Source organism: Hyposmocoma kahamanoa, unplaced genomic scaffold (genome assembly GCF_003589595.1).
Source record: "Hyposmocoma kahamanoa isolate Upper Pololo Valley unplaced genomic scaffold, ASM358959v1 210, whole genome shotgun sequence".
Lineage (NCBI taxonomy): Eukaryota > Metazoa > Arthropoda > Insecta > Lepidoptera > Cosmopterigidae > Hyposmocoma > Hyposmocoma kahamanoa.
Genome location: NW_020653731.1, coordinates 2,843,751 through 2,863,368, shown reverse-complemented (window position 1 = coordinate 2,863,368; position 19,618 = coordinate 2,843,751). Strand labels below are relative to the sequence as shown.

Here is a 19,618-nt window from a genome sequence, read left to right as displayed (position 1 = left end):
ACACAGACACACACACACACACACACACACACACACACACACACACACACACACACACACACACACACACACACACACACACACACACACACACACACACACATTCTCATAACTTGAGTTAAATATAATTAGCATTACAACTGTCTTTTGACATAGAGAGAAGTTGTTCAAATAAGTTTTTATGGAAATGTAAACAGTCTACTTTCATAAGTTTCAATAAACCGGAAGATTACGAAGTTATACGGGAGTTTCATTGATGAAGAAACCGAAAAGTCTGGTCCATTTAAGGCGGATTCAGCCGGGGTCCAACACCCTTAATGTCTACCTGGACGATACAGATGTATTATACCTACCCGAAATTTCGAAATGGTTACACGCTCTATGGTCACGGGTTGATTGGCTAGTGGCAGATGGCAGCTTTAAGAACAGTCATATATATCTACCTCTCATTTCAACTTGATAACATGTGGCGTTACCATTAAGGGAAAAATCTGGAAAATAAAAAGACGTATATGTAGTAAGAAGTGTATATGTATGTGTGTAAGAAAACTATAATTACGATATCGTAAACTGGCTCCTTCCATGCGTTTAGCTAGGTTTCTTCTACGGATTTATAAATGGGACACAGACTAAAGATAATTTCACACCCACACACACATATATGAGAGTTACAGGTGTCCTTTTCCTTCCAAGAACAGAACGTATTGTCTATTTCTTTTTTTCACTTTTGTTGGTACACCGACACACACAAAGCCAAATTAAAACACAGCAAAAGAAGAAAGGCGGGATTAAATCGTGTAATTCCATCTACACACATCGCACAGGATATATCACGGCATCACCGTGATATATCCTGTAAAATACCGACAAACAGGCAACTTTATGGCGGTGGTTAAGGCTTCGCAGCTTCGCCTCCACTAATTCGGAGTCACCAATAACCCTCTTGTCACGATTGTCTTGAATCCAAAGTGGCCAGTTGATATGTAGCAGAGCCATCCCAAAGGTGGCAGTACTCCATGCACGACCAGACTTGTGCTTGGTACAGCTGAAGCAACTGTCCCGGTGTAAAGTAACGCCTCACGCTGGAAAGGATGCAAGCTTCCTTGCTGCATTTTTGGCCATAGATTCAATGTATCTGCCGAAGTTCAAATTAGACGACAGGTCCATTCCATCGGTATGGATATATCACGAAAAGTCAGAGTCAGCTCGAATGGACTCCGTTTTGTGGAGAATAGACAGGCCTGAGTTTTGGTAGCGTTAAATTTGACAAGATTGCCATCGCCCTAATCGGAGACTTTCTGGAGTGTCAAATCCAAACGGCTAACCATGGACTCTCGAGAAGACTGGATTTCCTCTCCACTGACTCTTGCATTGGTCAAGTACCTATCTACAACTGTGCTGTCATCAGCTTACGCAGAGGTACCTGGAATTAACATATCATTGATATGCAGCAGAAAGAGAGTTGCAGACTATAGGCATCTATCGCCATATGTTCGGAAGTGTAGCCTTCTAAGACCACTCGTACCGAACGTTCACTCAAGAAATCCGAGATCTAATTGCAAAGGTCAGTGGGAAGCCCATAAGAGGGAAGTTTACTTAAAAGGCTTGCGTGCCAGACCCTGTCAAAGGCTTTAGAAATGTCCAGAAACACTACAAGTGCTTCGCCTTGCTTTTCTATAGCCTCGCTCCATATGTGACAGGCATACACAAGATGATCCCCAGTAGATCGCCCTCGTCGGAATCCGTACTGGCGATCACTGAGGAGGTCGTCAAGGGAGACGGTTGTTGAGTACGCGTTCCATAGTCTTGCAGAGTATGGAAGTGACTGAGATAGGTCTATAGTTGACAGAGTCAGCTTTACTTCCTTTTTCGGCACAGGTTGCACCTTTGCAAGCTTCCACGACCTGGGAACTACACCAGTCTCAAGTGAGAGACGATACAGGCGTGTGAGAACAGGAGACAACTCAGGGGCACAGTTACGCAGGACTATTGCTGGACTTCCATCTGGCCCGCTAGCTTTATTGACGTCTAGATTGCGCAGAGTTCTAAGTACTTCTTTTTGGCATATGCGAACTGGCGCCATAGTGCAGCCAGCCTGAGGTAAAGTAGGTGGTAGGTTCCCTGCGGCATCCAGACACGAAATCTCTGCAAATAGTGAGGCAAAAAGATTCGCCTTCTCTTCCGCAGTATGAGCCAGCGAGCCATCCGGCCTCAGCAGAGGTGGCAGAGATGGGCGACAAAAGTTAGATTTGACCGCTTTGGTCAGGGACCAAAAGGATTTGCTGCCTGCTCGATAAGAGGCAAGCTTGGCCCCTATGCGGCGCACATGGTCGAACTTGACCCTGCGTAATACATTTTTGCATTTCTTGGCGGCCTTATTAAAAGCTTTCTTCAAATTTTGAGTACTCCGAGCTTTGCGTAGTCGAGCACCTGCCCAAGCTTGGTACGCGGACTGTTTACGTGCTTCAGCACGCCTGCAGTGAGCGTGAAACCATGGACGAGCTTAGAGTCCATTGGGTACATCAGAGTATGGTATGTTATACTCCATACCCAAACGCAAAACCTCGACTACAGCATCAGCACACCTCGACGAGTCTCTTGAAGTAAAGCACGCCTGACAGGGGTATGACGCAAAGAAATGGCGCATTTCGTCCCGATCTGCTAACTTGTATCGCCACACCCGTCTCATAGCACTAAGGCCCTGATCGGGTGGGGAGTAAACGGATATAGTTTTCACCAGGCAATGGTCGGAAGTACCCAGTGGGGCCTCCACAACCACAGAGTAGCGGTCTGGATCAGTTGTTAACTGAAGGTCTAAGCAATTAGCCGTTTGGGACTCAACATCTGGGATCCTGGTGGCGCCACTGACGAGCTGGGAAAGGCTTAGCATTAACGCAAGTTTACGCAGCTCTCTCCCAGCGTGATCGGTCATCTGGTATGGGAACAACCATTCTTGATGGTGAGCATTAAAGTCCACCAGAATGACTAGTTGCGCCAATGGGTACCTGAGTTGAGCCTCATCAGACGTCTCGCTCAGACATTGGAACAGCTTGGTCGTCTCCTGATCTCCACTGTGCGAGCGGTAGATACAGCAGTACACTATTTGTGTAACTCCTGTGTCAACCAGAAGCCATAAAACAGAAAAACTCGGTGCTCAAGGTTCTTGAGACGCTTGACACAGAAGTCATCGCGAACGTACACGCAGACTCCGGCACGAGGTATGAACCTGTGCTCCAGAGTATACCCAGGGTAGTTGAGGTACGCTGCGTCAGTCGGACATCTGATCTGCGTCTCTGTGAGGAACAGCAGATGCGGTTTGTCGGTTTCAAGGTGGTGGTGGACCGAATCGAGATTTGAGTGCAGATCTCGGATGTTAGAGAGGTGCACTTTTAGTGGGAGGGCGTGTAACCGCTGTGTAAAGTTTTTTCCTTTCTTATGACTTGTCATGTTGTTTTGAGAAGTAAATAGGCAGGAGGAAGGCAGTTGAACGAGGCACTGCGTCGTGTTCAACCAAGCAGCATGCTCACACTGGGTACAATCGGCTTGGAGACCGCGGGGACGCCTAAACCTCCCCGGAGATGGCCACCTGGTCCTCCCCTCTGGTCGCCAACCGGCAAGGTGGAGCATTCCGGGATTTTTCGGGTGTTGGGTGGCAGGGCAGCCTTTCACGGGTGGCTTTTCCGCTACTCGGGCTCCTAACTTCCCACCGTCGGCCAGCGGTGCACCGTGCTTCAGACCCCGCTAGCCTCCAGAACCGAGTGCTCAGTGTGGCAGTACAAGCGGCTACAATTCGTCGTCAGACGCAATGCAACTGTGCAGACCCGACCTCCTAATGGCAACTGCCAAACACAAGTCGGAACACCAGTAGTTGTTGTTCTTTAGCACCACCCAGGGGTCACTTGTAGGATCTCGAGGGAAAACCTACGGAAGCGAGCAACGTCAACCCCCAAATACCCCCATAAGTTTATTTTCGCTCACGTGTATTAATAGATTCTACGCGTTCAAAGCTAGGTCAAAGCACAACGTAATACAAAGGTGAATGATGTAGCCATTTCCCCGTCTGTTTATTCTAGGCCTCCTCCCTCATTCATCCCTTTAGTGCGTTTATGAGATCGTAACTCTCAAACCGGGGTTCACAAAGTAACTTATTAAGCAAGGAAGTATATACAAAACTTGTGCGACGAATTGCACAAGTTTTTGGGGAACATTTTCAATAATTAAAGGTTCTAAGGCGAAGTTTTAAAGGTTGTTTGTTTATTTTTTTTATTTGGGATAAGGGTGGTAACCGTGGTAACCTAATGGTTGGACCTACCGCCTCTCAAGCAGAGGTGCGTGGGTTCGAATCCGGGCTTGCACCTTTGAGTTTTTCGGTATTTATCAAATGAAGGTTACCATATTGTTGTTATGTTATCAGATTTCAGCAGACAAACCTTTTTTGTTTGACAAAACAAATATACACAATTTAAATCCGGAAAAATAGTTTTATTTTCTATGTGTAACAATCGCAAAAACCTAAGAACTTGAAACAAATATTTATTTACGATTGAGATTCCTTTGTTAACTGGGAAAAAGAGCTGTTGACCTGAAACAGCTGAATACATTACTAATCAAAGCTAGTTAAGAATTATCTATTATTTACAACGCCGTAAATCTCCAGGTTCCTGGATTACGTGGCTCTTGCAGGAACTACTTAAAATGAGTTTGAAACACATTGCATTTTTATACGTAAAGTTGCTATGTCAAGTTTTCTGTTTGAAAATCGATTTATAGGCTGACTGATGTAATGAAAACGTAGATTTTAAATTTTTTTTACGTAATCTGAAAGTCATAGCTCTTAAATGTCATTTAAGTCTTCAAGCATAGTGAATGAGGGACCTAAAGCCTCGCGTCAGAAAAGACCCGTATCCAAGAGAGGTACAAACAATAATAATAAGTTTATTTAACATCACAAGAACATTGAGCGATATGGCAAGATTTCCAAAAAATAATATTAACAAATAAGTTAACAGTTGGTCCCACAGTAGGAAGAGCCTGTCCTGTGGCGCCCCTATTACGATTTCGTTAAATGAATTTCGACAATAGTATAATAACGTTACACGTTGCATTATGATTGTTTTAATATTAGTAACAATTTAAATATCTTTTTATATATTTAATCTAAAATAAACAAGGGGGGAAAATAAACAGAAAGAATTAAAATATATCGAATTCCTAGGTTTTCGCGATTGTTGCACATAGGAAATGAAACTATTTTTCCGAATTTAAATGGCGTATATTTGTTTTTCAAACAAACTGACGTTTCGGGTCCGTTACATGTCCCATGGTCACGGTTGAGTGAGGTAGTACAGTCATCAACCAGTTATGTCTATTATTAATGCAAACCACCCTATTTTTTTCACTATAGTTGCAAAAGTTATTAATTAAATACCTTATTTTTAATTTTACAAAGAAAACATTCCAATTTACGCTACATTACGTTTTAGAAATTATTTTATTGAATGAATTTTTATTAAGTTAAATTTATTATTAATTAATAATAGTCATTAGAATAAATTAAAACATATTAATTGGTACTGCAGTCTTATGTCTTTTGGAATTTTTCATCAGAGGAAATACTGGATCCCAAACTGGTAGTATGGAGAAACCATCTTCCCTGTTGAAATTAGGATGTTTTTTAATTTCGATGGCCTCTCGCAGCATCCTGAGTAGATAACGGATTTCTTTTGCAAGGACCTGGGGTTTGTGAAACTTTTTTTTTTAAATTTTTAGGTTTATCCATGACATGTTCACAGACTGCAGACTTGATTACGCGACGATGTTTGACATCAGCTATATGTTCTTTGGTGCTCGACTGTTGGTGGTTTCACACGGGGCCTGTGGCATTGGCGTGGAATCTTCAACTTATTCGCATGCAGGACTTGCTTTATATGATGAAGTTCCCCCGCCAGATAATTACCGTCGCAGACACCATGTACTCTCTGAAACGAAGATTTGCCCACGGTAGCTAACTGGCTAGGATGGTGATGGGAATTACCATTGAGGGACCTATCTATATGGGTTTTACCGTAAATTTTTCGCAGCATGTTGTCTTTGCAGAAGTAGATTTAACACTAAATGCTGCGTTTGACGGACGGTATAACTTGGGCCTTTTCAAGGCAAGAGTTAATAGGCATTATTTAGTATATGCATGCCCCATCGTCGACCTCATCGTCACTTTCCAACACGTGAGATGAAGGTCTAATGCGCACTTATTTTTAATAAGTGGAATTTCAAACAAATAAAAGGAACCCAAATGGTGGTGGAGTCCGTGCAATTCGAGCTTTAATGGGTCGGTTCCAGATGAATAAAATTATGAACATTGACTTTCAAAATCGTTTCACAGTATAAAATCATTTTATTAATTTTTTCGGTTATGTCACTTTTATTCTAAAGGTGCGATAAATTTTCATGTAGTTCGTATTATTTTTATGACTTTCATGTGATTAAAACACTTTTGACACACACCTGTTGTAAAGTTGTGCCTACTTAGAGAATGACATTATTTTTACGACGAACAAATCATGCGCCTGGTGGTAAGTGACCCGTCTATCCATAACAGTTGCAGTGCCACTCAGAGCTTTAAATCGCAAAGATCTTAGGGGCACTGCTACTGCGCCTGTCACCCTGAGACATAACAACAAGTCAAGTCAATGACAAGTCCCATATGCCTGTAATTTCACCAGCACTTTCAGCCTTCCAAACCGAGATTCAGTAATGCTCACATTACTGCTTGGCGGCAGAAATAGGCAAGGTGGCAGTATTTCCCTGGACGAACTCTTTCACAAGGAGCACTACTGCTACTAAATTTAAATAAAACATATGTCGAAAATAGTCATGAGCACGGACGAAAAACTGCAAGACTGAGGCGCCACCTGCAGGTTACAGAGTGTATCGCGCGCTCCATCTGCGTGGACCTCGACGGAGTCTGGGTGATCATGGTACATGAGAGAGGACACAGTGGTGGTTGGACTCTCGGGCTGCACACACGCTACTTGGAAACTGTCCTACGTTTCGCGAAGTGCCTATTTTAATCGTTAAAATTAAAAGTACAAGTTGTCATTGATTTCATAGTAATTAAAATATACAGTGTTACGTAATGTCATTGCACGATCCCTAATGTGCCCTAACGATGTCTAAAGATACACTTCTAAACCATGACGGTTCCGACAAATACATAATTTCCTTTTATATTCTTATTTTAAATTATTTGTCTGCAAATTCTTATTATAACAAATAAAAAACAATCTAAGGAGACCACGGGCTAAAATCACCTAATAACAAACAAATCAAGGCTTAACAAGTTGACATTTCGTCCCCATTGTGGACGTAACGCATTCGTACAATTTCGACGGAATAAAGTTATTTACATAATTAGATTCCGAATTTCATATTCTACGATAAAATTTCAGCAATTTCTTTTCGTCTAAAAATTGTAAGCCACGTCTATTATTGTTTATAACGTTTAACTTTTTTATGCAAAAAACCTTAATTCATGTAGTTCGTGTTGTTTTTCTTAAAAGCACTTATGCTGTGCCGGCGTTACCTCTGGTGCAAGCTGTGCGGCGCACAGGGCGCAGGATTTTAGGGGACACCAAGCGCTGTTCGCTAAAGTTCATTTCCCAATGTCCTAATGGGAATCGAATCCGGGGCCTCCGTATCCAGTGCCCACAATGTAAACCATTAGGCCACCAAGTTCGTCATCGTCATATAAAATTGCACCATCTGCACTCAAATTTCCGATCACCGGGGAAAATAATTGAAGCATTCCATTTTATTCGCGGGCCTACTAGAGGGTGTCAGGGTGTTTATTGCACCCGGACGATATATGGGTTAGCGCCGGCGCTGTACTTATGACATGATCACATGTGGCTTTATTACACCAAGAGTACGAATTATTATCGTTTCCTTACAGGCCAGGGCTGGACAAACTTTTTGCATCAGAAGCAAAAAAGTTATTTAATCAATCAAAATAAATCATCAAAAGTTATTAAAAATTTCACCAGCACCCTTACCCTTCAAAGCCGGAACGGTAATTACTGCTTGGCGACAGAAACAGTTAAGATGGCAGTTCTTACCTGGACGAACTCTTTCACAAGGAACTAAAATATTAAATACTTACAAATTTGAAACAACATTATTATATGCTTGTTTGGTTTCACATTAAATATGATTAAAATTCAATATTTAGAATAAACTCTTATTAATGTACATTAACAAATCCAACAACATTACACTATGGTACTTAGTAATCTCGCTAGAGTAATAATGTTCTGTGCTAGTAACCTAATGAATCCCTTTAAAATGAGACAAAAACCCATAGACAAAAGAGTAAAATATCAAGCAAAAAAAAAGCAATGTCTTAAAAGTTGATAGTTTCGGAGAAGAAAAGAATTATTTTCTTTTTGTATGGAGAAATACACATTTTATTTTATATCTCAAAATATACGAAAATGTAATGTGCGTGGGTTACTTACAGTATAGTTCCAATCATTTTCTATGTAGAAAAAAATAATCCGTCTGCTTGTACTTGCGGCTTTGTAAGTAAAGGTGCGGCAAAGTTGCTAATTCTTTCATGTACTTTTTTAACAAAATACATGAGCTTCGACTAAAGAAACATTAATTTTAGTGTAATTTTGAGAGTGTTATAACAGTACCACGAAAGTTAAGTAGAAACTAGTATATTGTGTTAAAAAATAAATAACAAATCTAAAATTTTGACACCTTTTTACTCGTAAAGCCGCAAGTATCTGCAGATGGATTATTTTTTTCTTGATAGAGAATGATTGGACCTATATTGCAAATAAACCACACACATTACATTTTCCTACATTTCGAGATAAAAAACATTCAAAAGTTTTGTGTAAATAAAATTTGGTTTTTGTGAGTAACTGATTGCTTATGGTAACGGGAGTACTTTGAAATATTGTAGTGTTACAAATATAATTAAATCACGGACATGTCATAGTTTATGTCAGGACATTTGTTTTTTTAGAACAATAAGTACATGCTGTTTAATATGTTTAATGTTGGACTAGAAATTTAGAAAATGAATAAATTTCGTACTCAAAAACGTTTTTCGTTGCAAAATCTTTCGAAACTCATAATTATAATCGTAATAATGTTCTTGTGTCGTTATTGAAGCAATATATCTTTTTATTATTATTATTAATAATAAATGTTGTTTTTTTTTTTTTATAAAATGTAAGTGCGCATTTGACCTCCATCTCACCTGATGGAAAGTGACGATGAGGTCGACAATGGAGCACGCACAATTATTATAATCTTCTGGTGATTACCGCTAATCGTTTCAGAGTGGATAATCTACGTATTTAGACAATGACCCAAATTCTACGGTCAAGATTTTAAACTCAAAAATATGGACTTATGGGTCCTTTTACCTCTCACTTATAGAATTGTTTATTTTCAGAGATCTAAAAGTCCAATTAGAAAGTTGGTAGTAAATATTTGTTTAAAAAATGTGACACCTATTGCTACATTGCTTTGCACTTCAACTCTACGAATTTTCTTTTCACTTCACCGCTAGCGAGATGTATTGGTATTAAAAATTCAGAAACGTACTTAGAATCCCTGTGGATTCCAACTTGTCCACCTGTCAATAACCAAACAACCGCTCTCCCATGGGGTTACCACCAATGTTCATAATATGTAGTGCTTGTAAACTTAAATATTTTAGACTAGCTAGTGTCCGCGATTTATATTAATTTATATACAGGGTTACAGGAAAAGTCGTGCTAGATCCGTTAAGGGCGTGGAGTACTCCATCATTTCTGACTTATTTTACTATGAAACACCCTACCCTAAACTTAACCCTTTTCGAGATATTTGACTTTTATTTTTTTTATTCAAAATTGCCGATTTTTAGGCTACTAAATTTAATTTTGTTTATTTTGTGTGTCTTATTATTATAATTATTGCATTTTTACATGTGTGATAAGATGCTTTGGGACCTCAATCATTAAAATAGTGAATAAGTTAATTAGTTTCATAGGCGATAGTGGAGGAGAAAATTAATACTTAGCCCTAAAAATTATAACAAAACAATAGGTAAGCATGCAAAGTATTTATTAAATCAGGTTTTCACACAACTTTTTGTTATTCTACAGTTCATGTTCAACATGGCTGCCTCTGTTTCTAATACATTGTCGCATTCTTCTACGGAGACCAGTCTTCACTACTCCAGTGGTCAACGTTGTCCTCATTTGATTTGCTGCATCCACAATCCTTACTTTTAACTCTTCCACAGACGAAACTAGATTTGACTCGCTGTAGACAAGACGTTTCATGCGCCCCCACACATGAAAATCCATGGGGGTTAGGTCCGGACTTCTTGCTGGCCATGACAACGGCCCACCTCGTCCTATCCATTTGTTTGGATAATTTGTGTCCAGCCAGTCTCTGACACTTCTCCTGAAATGGGCAGGGCAGCCATCATGTTGGAACCACATGTCCCTGATCAAGTTGAGTGGCAGATCATCCAGCAAAACACTCAAGTCTCCTCTCAAAAAATTTTCGTAACTTTCCCCATTTAAATTGTCCGGGAGAAAGTAAGGTCCAATCAAATGATTGGAGATAATACCCATCCACACATTCACGCTGAATCTTCGTTGGGAACCCTTCACTCTTTTCTTATTGGGATTCCTAAGTTCTTTTGGGGCCCAGTAATGCGCGTTGTGATAATTAGTTATGCCATCTTTATCAAATTTGGATTCATCTGTCCACAAGATATTTCTTAGAAAATCTGGGTCTTCTACGTCAGCATTTAGCATAAATCTGCAGAAATCCAACCTTCTCGCGGGGTCTCCTTCTTCAATAGTGTGTACCGGCGTGTAATGGTACGGGTATAGGCCAGCAGTATGCACTGTAAACCACACTCTCCATTGCGAAAGTCCCAGATCACGGGCAACAATATTAGTGGATGTAGTCGGATCCGCTCGAAAGCGTTGCACTATCTCATTGTCCTGTTCTTCGTCGTCATTAATTCGTGGTCTGCCCATGTCTGTATTTCGTCTCAAAATAGAGCCAGTTTCTCGAAGTCTCCGATAAACTCTGTCAAAAACAGCCACATCCGGCACTCGACGACCGGGAAATCGAGCTATGTATTCGTTGCGAGCTTGCGCAGACACACAATCGCAGTATCCGTAACAAATAAGCATATCAGCATATTCCTCATCTTCAATACTTCCGTAGCACAAGTACAAATCAAAGTCCGGTTAACAAGCACAGTAGTCACAAATCGGAAAAAACAGTCCAGAATCACAGCCAAGTCAAGAAAAAGAGCAAAACGATATCACATCTACTATGTACGAAGCACAAAAGCAGACTGACAAACAAAACAATATCCCGTGATATCTCTACAATATTTTTTCTTTCATTCGCACCTACATAAACCGTCACTTGTCTCACTCGCACGGTGCGTCTTAACTTAAGGACAACAGGCGCGGGACCGTTAGAACTGCTACCTGGAGCGTCCCAACTACTTTTTTTTCCACGAAATGCAATACAAATCCTAGATTGTTATACCTTGTTAGATAGCTGATGAAACGTAGATATTTTGTAACTTATCTGCCGATCAACTGCCATAATATTTTTTTTAGATATCCCTTAGAGAAAAATAAACTTTCTATTTTTTTTTTAATTTCTTAACTTTCTCTTTTCTACTACGGCGTATTGAATTAACTTATTCACTATTTTAATGATTGAGGTCCTAAAGCATCTTATCACACATGTAAAAATGCAATAATTATAATAATAAGACACACAAAATAAACAAAATTAAATTTAGTAGCCTAAAAATCGGCAATTTTGATTAAAAAAAATGAAAGTCAAATATCTCGAAAAGGGTTAAGTTTAGGGTAGGGTGTTTCATAGTAAAATAAGTCAGAAATGATGAGTACTCCACGCCCTTAACGGATCTAGCACGACTTTTCCTGTAACCCTGTATATGTATTACGCCAAATCACGTAAATATAAACAAAAAGAAAAGAATACAATGTAATATAGGCATTCATGTATAGTAAGATGCCCTATGCCCGATGCCTAGACTAAACACGTTGATGGGACTGCCGCGGCACTGTGGTCGGCATCAGGTATGTTCACAGAGACGCGCACGATGGCTCTCATGCCGTTTTTACAAAAAGAGTAGCTTCCAATAGCATCCTCGCCATTGTGGGAAATCGTTAAAAATATTCTATTTAAACCCACTGGACGGAGTTACATGTAAGATAAGCATAGTGCGTGATAAATTATTACTTAATTGAGTCTAGTTTTTGTTATTTTTATGTTTATATTTATCTTTATTAATTTCATTTCATTTGTATTTAATTTAATTTATTTTATTTGAATTTGGATTTATTTAATTTTTTGTGGCAGTATTTTGTTAATGTAATGTATGTGTGCGCTTATTAATTTTATAATTTTGTTTAGTACATGTAATATTACGAAATAAATTATTTGAATTTGAATTAACTAAACTAACGGATCTAGACAGATCAGATCAGTCAAATCAGATCTAGAGTACTACTGCATCCGAGTACTTATACGTGGTCCGGTCACAGAGGATCACACGGATAACTCATTAACGGATAACGAATTTTTGCTCTAATGTTTTTTAGGTACTACGCCATAGATACTGTGGCTGACACTTTAGAAAGTGACGTAGTTAGTGTAGTGTATAATATGCATATGACTTTAAAACGAATGAAGTAAACTGGAGGCTGTTAAGGCTTTGGCGCGCAATTTCCGTCGAGTCACGTCGAGATTTCGGGAAAAGACTTATCACATTTTTGAAAAGACTTATCACAAAGCAATCCGAAACTCAGAGTTTGACATTATCCAATAATCATTGTCTTAGGTTAATTTGTTTGACAAACTAGAGGTTCGGTTGTTAGTCTTCAGGGACATTGTTAGTTGATTACGATGTCAGCTTGATTGGTGGCGGGTAGCTGACGGCGGTTATTTGTTTATTGTAATAGCGTAATAACTTTATGCTAATCTTACCTAGCCTGGAATACTGTGTAGAATAATTAATGAGTAGTAAGTAAAGTCTGAGAAGCTATCTTGACTTTATATATTGACTTTTCGATATCAATGTTCACATATTGTTAGAAGAAATTATTATTCAGCTGCTGTTGCTCAATGAGGTGTCGCACTCACAGTCACAATGATTCGCAATCGCACTCGCTCTCGCTTTCGCACTCGCATACACTCAAGCACACAAGCTTAAGGAACACGCACTCACAAACGCTCTCGCAGAATTACACCGTTATTAGGATTAATTTTATAAATAATATGCATAAATAAAATAACGAATATTCTATATTTTACTGAATCACTGCCAGGTGGCTGGTATGAAGTCAAATAATCTTTATTTGATAGATAAGCAAAATTACACTTGAAATCATTATATTGGTTAAACTTATGTCGTAGGCCTTTATTGGAAATAAAACAGTTTTATCGTATCTAAAATCGCATATGTTTGTTTGATTTTCAATGTGTACCAATCGTGAAAACGTAAGAACTCGACAGGTACTTCTGTTTGAAATACCAGCTGTCAGGTGTTAAGATTCTATTTCTACTTTTATTATACGTAATTGCATGCTATAAACGTTTTATGTGAACGAAACGAAAACATGCTCCCTTGAAAAATTTTTCGAAATGGCGCTTTCGTCCTAGTCTAGTCCGAAATACTGTCTATATAATATAATGAAGCAAACTAATTGTACTAAAAACTATTCCCGTTGAAACAGCTTCTTCTAATTAATGTATGAGTACGAACACAAGTTTCCTACAGAACTCTCATTATTCATATATTTTTTACGTTTCTTTTGTTCCAGAGCGGACGGAGGCACTGAGCGGGCGACTGTCCAAATCAGCTTCGGAGTTATCCTGTGCTCCACCGCAAAATGCGTCGCCTCCGCGCGCGCGATCCGCGCATCATCACACACCCCTTTCCGTGGTGCATAGAACTCAACACTTCTTTACCACCTTGAAGGTGAGTGCTGTGCTACAGAAACGTTCGTTCTATTACCGGACATGGCCTTTTTCTTAGACGAGGTAATAATGCAATTCCAAACGTGACATCTTCGTAGAATTAATTATATTAACTTGCCAGTATATTTTGATTTTAATATAATCCGTTCTTACAGCAAATGATAAATACAAAGATACATATGTGGCATAAGCCGAATGAAGTCCTTTTGCGCCACAACCACACAAATGACAGTACAATTTGCAATCGTAATATTTTGTTTTTTGCTTTTTGTCTATTTTGTCTTATTTTATGTTTTTTTTCGTATTTTTTCTTTTGTTTTGTTTGTCTAAGTGTATTCAATAATTTTTCTTGTATCTATGTGTTATGGCGTTGTGGCGTTGCAATAAATGTATTCTATTCATATTCGCATATTACCCAAAACACTTAAATGGATATTACTATTGGCTACAATAATATTGGATACGATAATAAATAAAAAACATATCATTATTTATCGGCCTAAGAATTTTCACTCTATTTGTTTGTTTTTATAGAGGATTTTCGAACATCAAGTCTTAATCGATATTGCCAGGTTTGCCTCTCTTTCTTTTCTTTTCAAGCAAGTGAGGTTTTTTAAAACTCGACTACTTACATATAACAAGTATACTCGTTGTTGTCCATTCTTAGCAGTTTACGAATGCACCCAAATTAGACTAAAGAAACACAGAGATGGCGAAAGGCAAAATGAAATCTATTAATCACTGGTTAAAGCTTTTTTTACAAACCTTTTTTTAGGATTTAGGCGTATGCATGTATCGTTAAAATGTGGATGAAAATGTTTTAATTTTTACAGCAAAATTGTACAACACTGGTTTTAATATAATTTTACACAATTTTATGTATCCATGATGTTATACCTATAGTACAGTTAAACTAAAACTTTACACTAAAGGGTTATTACATAACATCTGTATACTTGAATTACAAAAATCCATGGTAGGGACCCGTTTAGCTCTTGCAAGTTGTTAAATCTGTCGTATTTGAAATAAATATTGCAAATAGTATCGGGCTTCCGTAGAAAAATTAAGGAAATAACATTGATACAACAGATGAACGGCGACAGCTTCCATCTTATTTAAAATTAGGCGTATGTAATATGTATCGTTAAAATTTGGATGAAAATATAATTTTTACAGCAAAAATTTGCACGACTGGTCTTAATATAACATTACACAATTTTATGTCTCCATGATGTTATACCTATAGTATAGTGAAAGAAAAACTTTACACTAAAGTGCTATTGCATAGCATCTGTATACAGTAATCCCCGCTTTCCGCTGAGGGATGCGTTCCGGACAAAATCGCGTTAAGTGAAATTTACGTAAAACGGGTTTTTTTTTTTTTTTTGGCCGGCGGGCTATAGTTTTTTGGTCGCTCTGGGGTCTCTAATTTGACCTTACGACTGCTACCAGGGATAGAACGGGGTATGATCGAATAAAAAGCTTAATATTGTAACGAACGTGCTATTCGAACGAATCCATCTTTACTAAAACTTTTATCTTCGTCTCCAAACTCAAGCTCTTACGCTCTTCTTTCTTAGCCGGTGGCGTTTGTTTTTTCGTAAATTGTTCGTAAAAATTATCTTTTACAATTCACTGGATAACAGACAGTACCAATGTGATTATAAATTGAAGGACCTACCAAGAAAGAAGTGCCTGTGATACGCACTTTTAGCACCTAAGAAGCTACGAGTTCAAATTGGCTAAATCAATGCATCAGCGTAAAGCGGGGTAATTTAGCGCGAATTTTGAAAATCGCGTTATAATAAAAATCGCCCAAGGTGGGGGTCGCGCAAAGCGGGGTATTACTGTACTTGAATTACAAAAATTCATGGTAGGGAAACGTTTAGCTCTTGCAAGTTGTCTTAATCTGTCGTATTTGAAATAAATATTGCAAATAGTATCGAGTTTCCGTAGAAAAATTAAGGAAATTATATTTTTTTTTTTTTTTTATAACGTACACACTCAACATAGCCCCGCACTAGGGAAACCCTGTGTCGCGGGTGCCATGGACACACACATAGACAACCACAAATTACACCCAAACTCACGAGAGATATAATTGTAGGCCATACAACTATTTCTCTCGGCCCGGGAATCGAACCTGGGACCTCTGCGTGGCAGTCCGGCATGGTAACCGTTCGGCCACGGAGGCAGTTATAACATTATAACATTGATACAACAGATAAACGGCGACTGCTTCCATCTAATTTAAAATTATTCTATCATTTATATTACTTATTACAATTATTAATCAGTCATCGTTTATATTAATTATTACAATTATTTCTCAGACATTATTATTATAAACATTTTTTAATTTTATACATTGTAATATATAGCTTTATTAAGAGCGCAATGCGCATTTATTGAATCATTTTTAATTATAATTAGTTTTATCATCTTTTAAGCTGTGTTGTAATTTTATTTTACTCTTGGTTTCAAATACTTATTATTTGTATGAAAATATTTGAAACCATCTACCTCCTCTTAGGCTCCAGCGGAAAATCAGCGCTTAGGCTCTGCCCAGCATAAACTGAGCTGGCTAACCTTTTCGGCTAATATTGTGTACTTTAGTTTTTAATCTATTAGTTATCTTCTTTTTGTTTGTTAACAGGTCTTGAGTTAGTTATTATGTTCTAATATTATTTGTGAATAGCCGAATAAATGTTTCTTTCTATCTTTCTTTCAAATGATAAATGTATACAAATGTTTATATTTACAAAGCTACCCTTAGAGTTTCTTACTCATTCTTCTTCGGGGAATCTGCCTTACGAATAACTAGTAGATTAATCAATTTGACGTTTTGAAGTTTACTTTGCTTACCTATGAAATAAAGATTATCTATTTTTAAGTTTGATTTATGTTCCGATAATTCAGTTGTTAAATTTAGATTTGCTTTGTAGAGTCGATGGCAGCGCAGCAAGAGCCGGGAGCGATACCCGGCGGGCACAATGTTCTCGCTTGCCCCGGGGCATGACAGCAGCGGGACAGATTACCAGGAGAGCTCAGAGAGTACACCTGCTAACTCGCCCAGACATCGGGGAAGAAGAGGTAAGTGACACTATAAAACCAGGCGGCCAAAATAAAGCTATAACAAATGTCAAATTTGGTACAGCAAGGACTACCGACGTAACCGTACCGAGGTAACTGTACTAAGAGCGGCTAAGTGACATATGGTCAAATATCCGTTTTAAACCGCATAAGATAGCGCTCAAAATTTTCAATTTCGAAACAGTTAAAATTAGTTAACGTATCGGATATATCGGAACTTATCCTAATGATGCTTAGCTAAAATATCTTTAAACAATTTCAATATTCTAAAACTGGGTTGTGGTCTTTGTATGCTATCTCAAAAATTTTATCACATAGCCGCATTTTAGTTAACGCACGGCAGATTAAGAAATGGATCAAACGACGAAATAATTCGGTTGAAGTTAGAAGATAACGATGGAATAAATACTCGATTGGGTCTTGTACGATAATGGAGTAGGAGGTGACAAGAACAATATGCCATTAGCGGACTTTATACAGACATTAGATCGCGCGTGATACAACAATCGTGCGCGATTGATTGCGCGTGTAAAGACGTTGGAAGGAAACGAAAAGACCGCGCGTTTGCGCTCACCAGTCGTGCATTTCAGCACGTGCCAGTTTCACGCGATTATCCTGAGCTATTAGCGTTTACACATACGCTCTATCCGTTGTAACAAAAACGAACACGAGCAATAGCATGCTAGCTTAAAAAAATTCAAACATGTAATCGCGCACGATTGCGCGTGCAGGCTTTCCCGCGCGCAATTCTGTACGCAGAACTCAGCCACGCCTATCGCGTCACTAGTAGCCGCCTTTAAATCCTCAAATCCCTAACATGCAGGGCACGATTTGAAATGGACCATCGTTAGAATCGTATGGCATACACAATTCAAGAAAGAACCATCTGAAAATACCCACCTGAACAAATTGTCCTCACTCCAACCAATTTGAGTCCGAAGCCTATTTAAATACTTCTAGATCGACCAAAGCAGTTCGTGTCCTGGAGGAAGACTCATAAGGCGGGACAAAGACTTATTGATTGAGCTGGCTCAGTGCTCAGAGGATCTATGTGTGGGCTAGGTACTCTTACATATTTTACACAAACATGACACTAACTTAATATATAACGTCTAATAATATAACATCTCGATACCTCCAATGAACATAAGCCAACTTTATTTTTTGGTAATTTTCTGTTATTTTTGTAAATCGCCATATTTATTTACTAATACCATGCTCCCCGAATTTTATAAGAAAAGAAACAAAACATGAAATTCCAAAAAAACAACAAAGAAAAAAGAAACAAAAAACAAAATAAAAACAGAACAGGTCCAAAAATTAAGTTTGCGTAGTATTATTTGGAGGTATCGATCTTGCTGGGCATTAATATTTATACAATGTAATAAATAATACTTAAATACATACACCAGTTACTTACCTATGTAATATATTTAAGTATATAGGAATTAATTCAACATGCATAAAATTCATGTAAGTACCGTGTCCGTCCGGCACAAAATCGTAAATCGGCTGACCACCGTATCGTGTTCGTATGGAAAAACATTTATTTTAATAAGTATGTCATTGTTCTTACAATTTACAATTAGATTAAATTAATGACAACGCGCGAAAGCGAAAATTCTCGGCGGGTCGAGAATTAATTGAAATGGATTTTTCTAACAGAATGATGAATTCAAAAGTACGGCCAGAAATGCTTAGTCTCAAAATAATTATGAAATATAAAGAAGGAGGGTGATATTATTACATGATTAATATTATTACATGATTGTGATGCTTTTATTTTTTTTTTTACAAATGACAAATACAATTAAATTTAAGGGAGATAGAAAAACAAACTACGAAGTTATAATAAACACGTATGTTCAATGGGTATATGACTCAGCTACAGAGGACAATGAAGCACGTTGCCTTCGCCGATATTCTGAAATAGCTTTTAATGGATAACAACACACAAAAATATTTTTAAAATACTTTAAAATTAGTAGTATTTCAAATTGTGAAGAGTTGATACTACTTCAGCTCGAAATAAAATGTTTCTTTGGGTTTATTTCGGAATTTATGTTTTTCCAGTCATTTCAAAAATGTATATCGTATAGTATACAGGTTTTATTTAGTTCAGTTGATATTAAAAAAAATCATTGGTATATGTTAAGTACCTATTGAATACATCGGTTTTCTTGTAAAATTTCGACGTAAGTTTGCGTTTTGTAAAGTGAAATATTTTAAGAATTGTGTTTTTAAAGTGATAAATTCAGCGTATTTGAAGATGAAAAGGCGTAAAGGAATATAATAACATGGACGAAGATGGGAAAGTATATGAAGATTTCTACAGCGGTGGATGGGTAGCATTTTAAGGTATGCGCGCAATTGGGAGACGTGGTCAAATTTTTGAAGTTCGAAAACAAATTTTGTATTCTGCACAAAGAAATAATAGGGGTTAAAGTATGAAATTGCCGATTTGTACTGAAAATCT

At 38.0% G+C, this 19,618-nt stretch overlaps 1 protein-coding gene across 1 annotated transcript in view; it reads left to right on the top strand.

Moving 5' to 3' along the window:
- Positions 1 to 19,618, top strand: part of LOC113227497 (multiple C2 and transmembrane domain-containing protein) — a 247,913-nt gene that overhangs the window by 30,881 nt on the left and 197,414 nt on the right. Inside the window, exons 2-3 of the mRNA XM_026460437.1 lie at positions 13,893 to 14,050; positions 16,995 to 17,142. Coding sequence (XP_026316222.1) covers positions 13,893 to 14,050; positions 16,995 to 17,142 — 306 coding nt within the window. The remainder of the gene's footprint in view (positions 1 to 13,892; positions 14,051 to 16,994; positions 17,143 to 19,618) is intronic.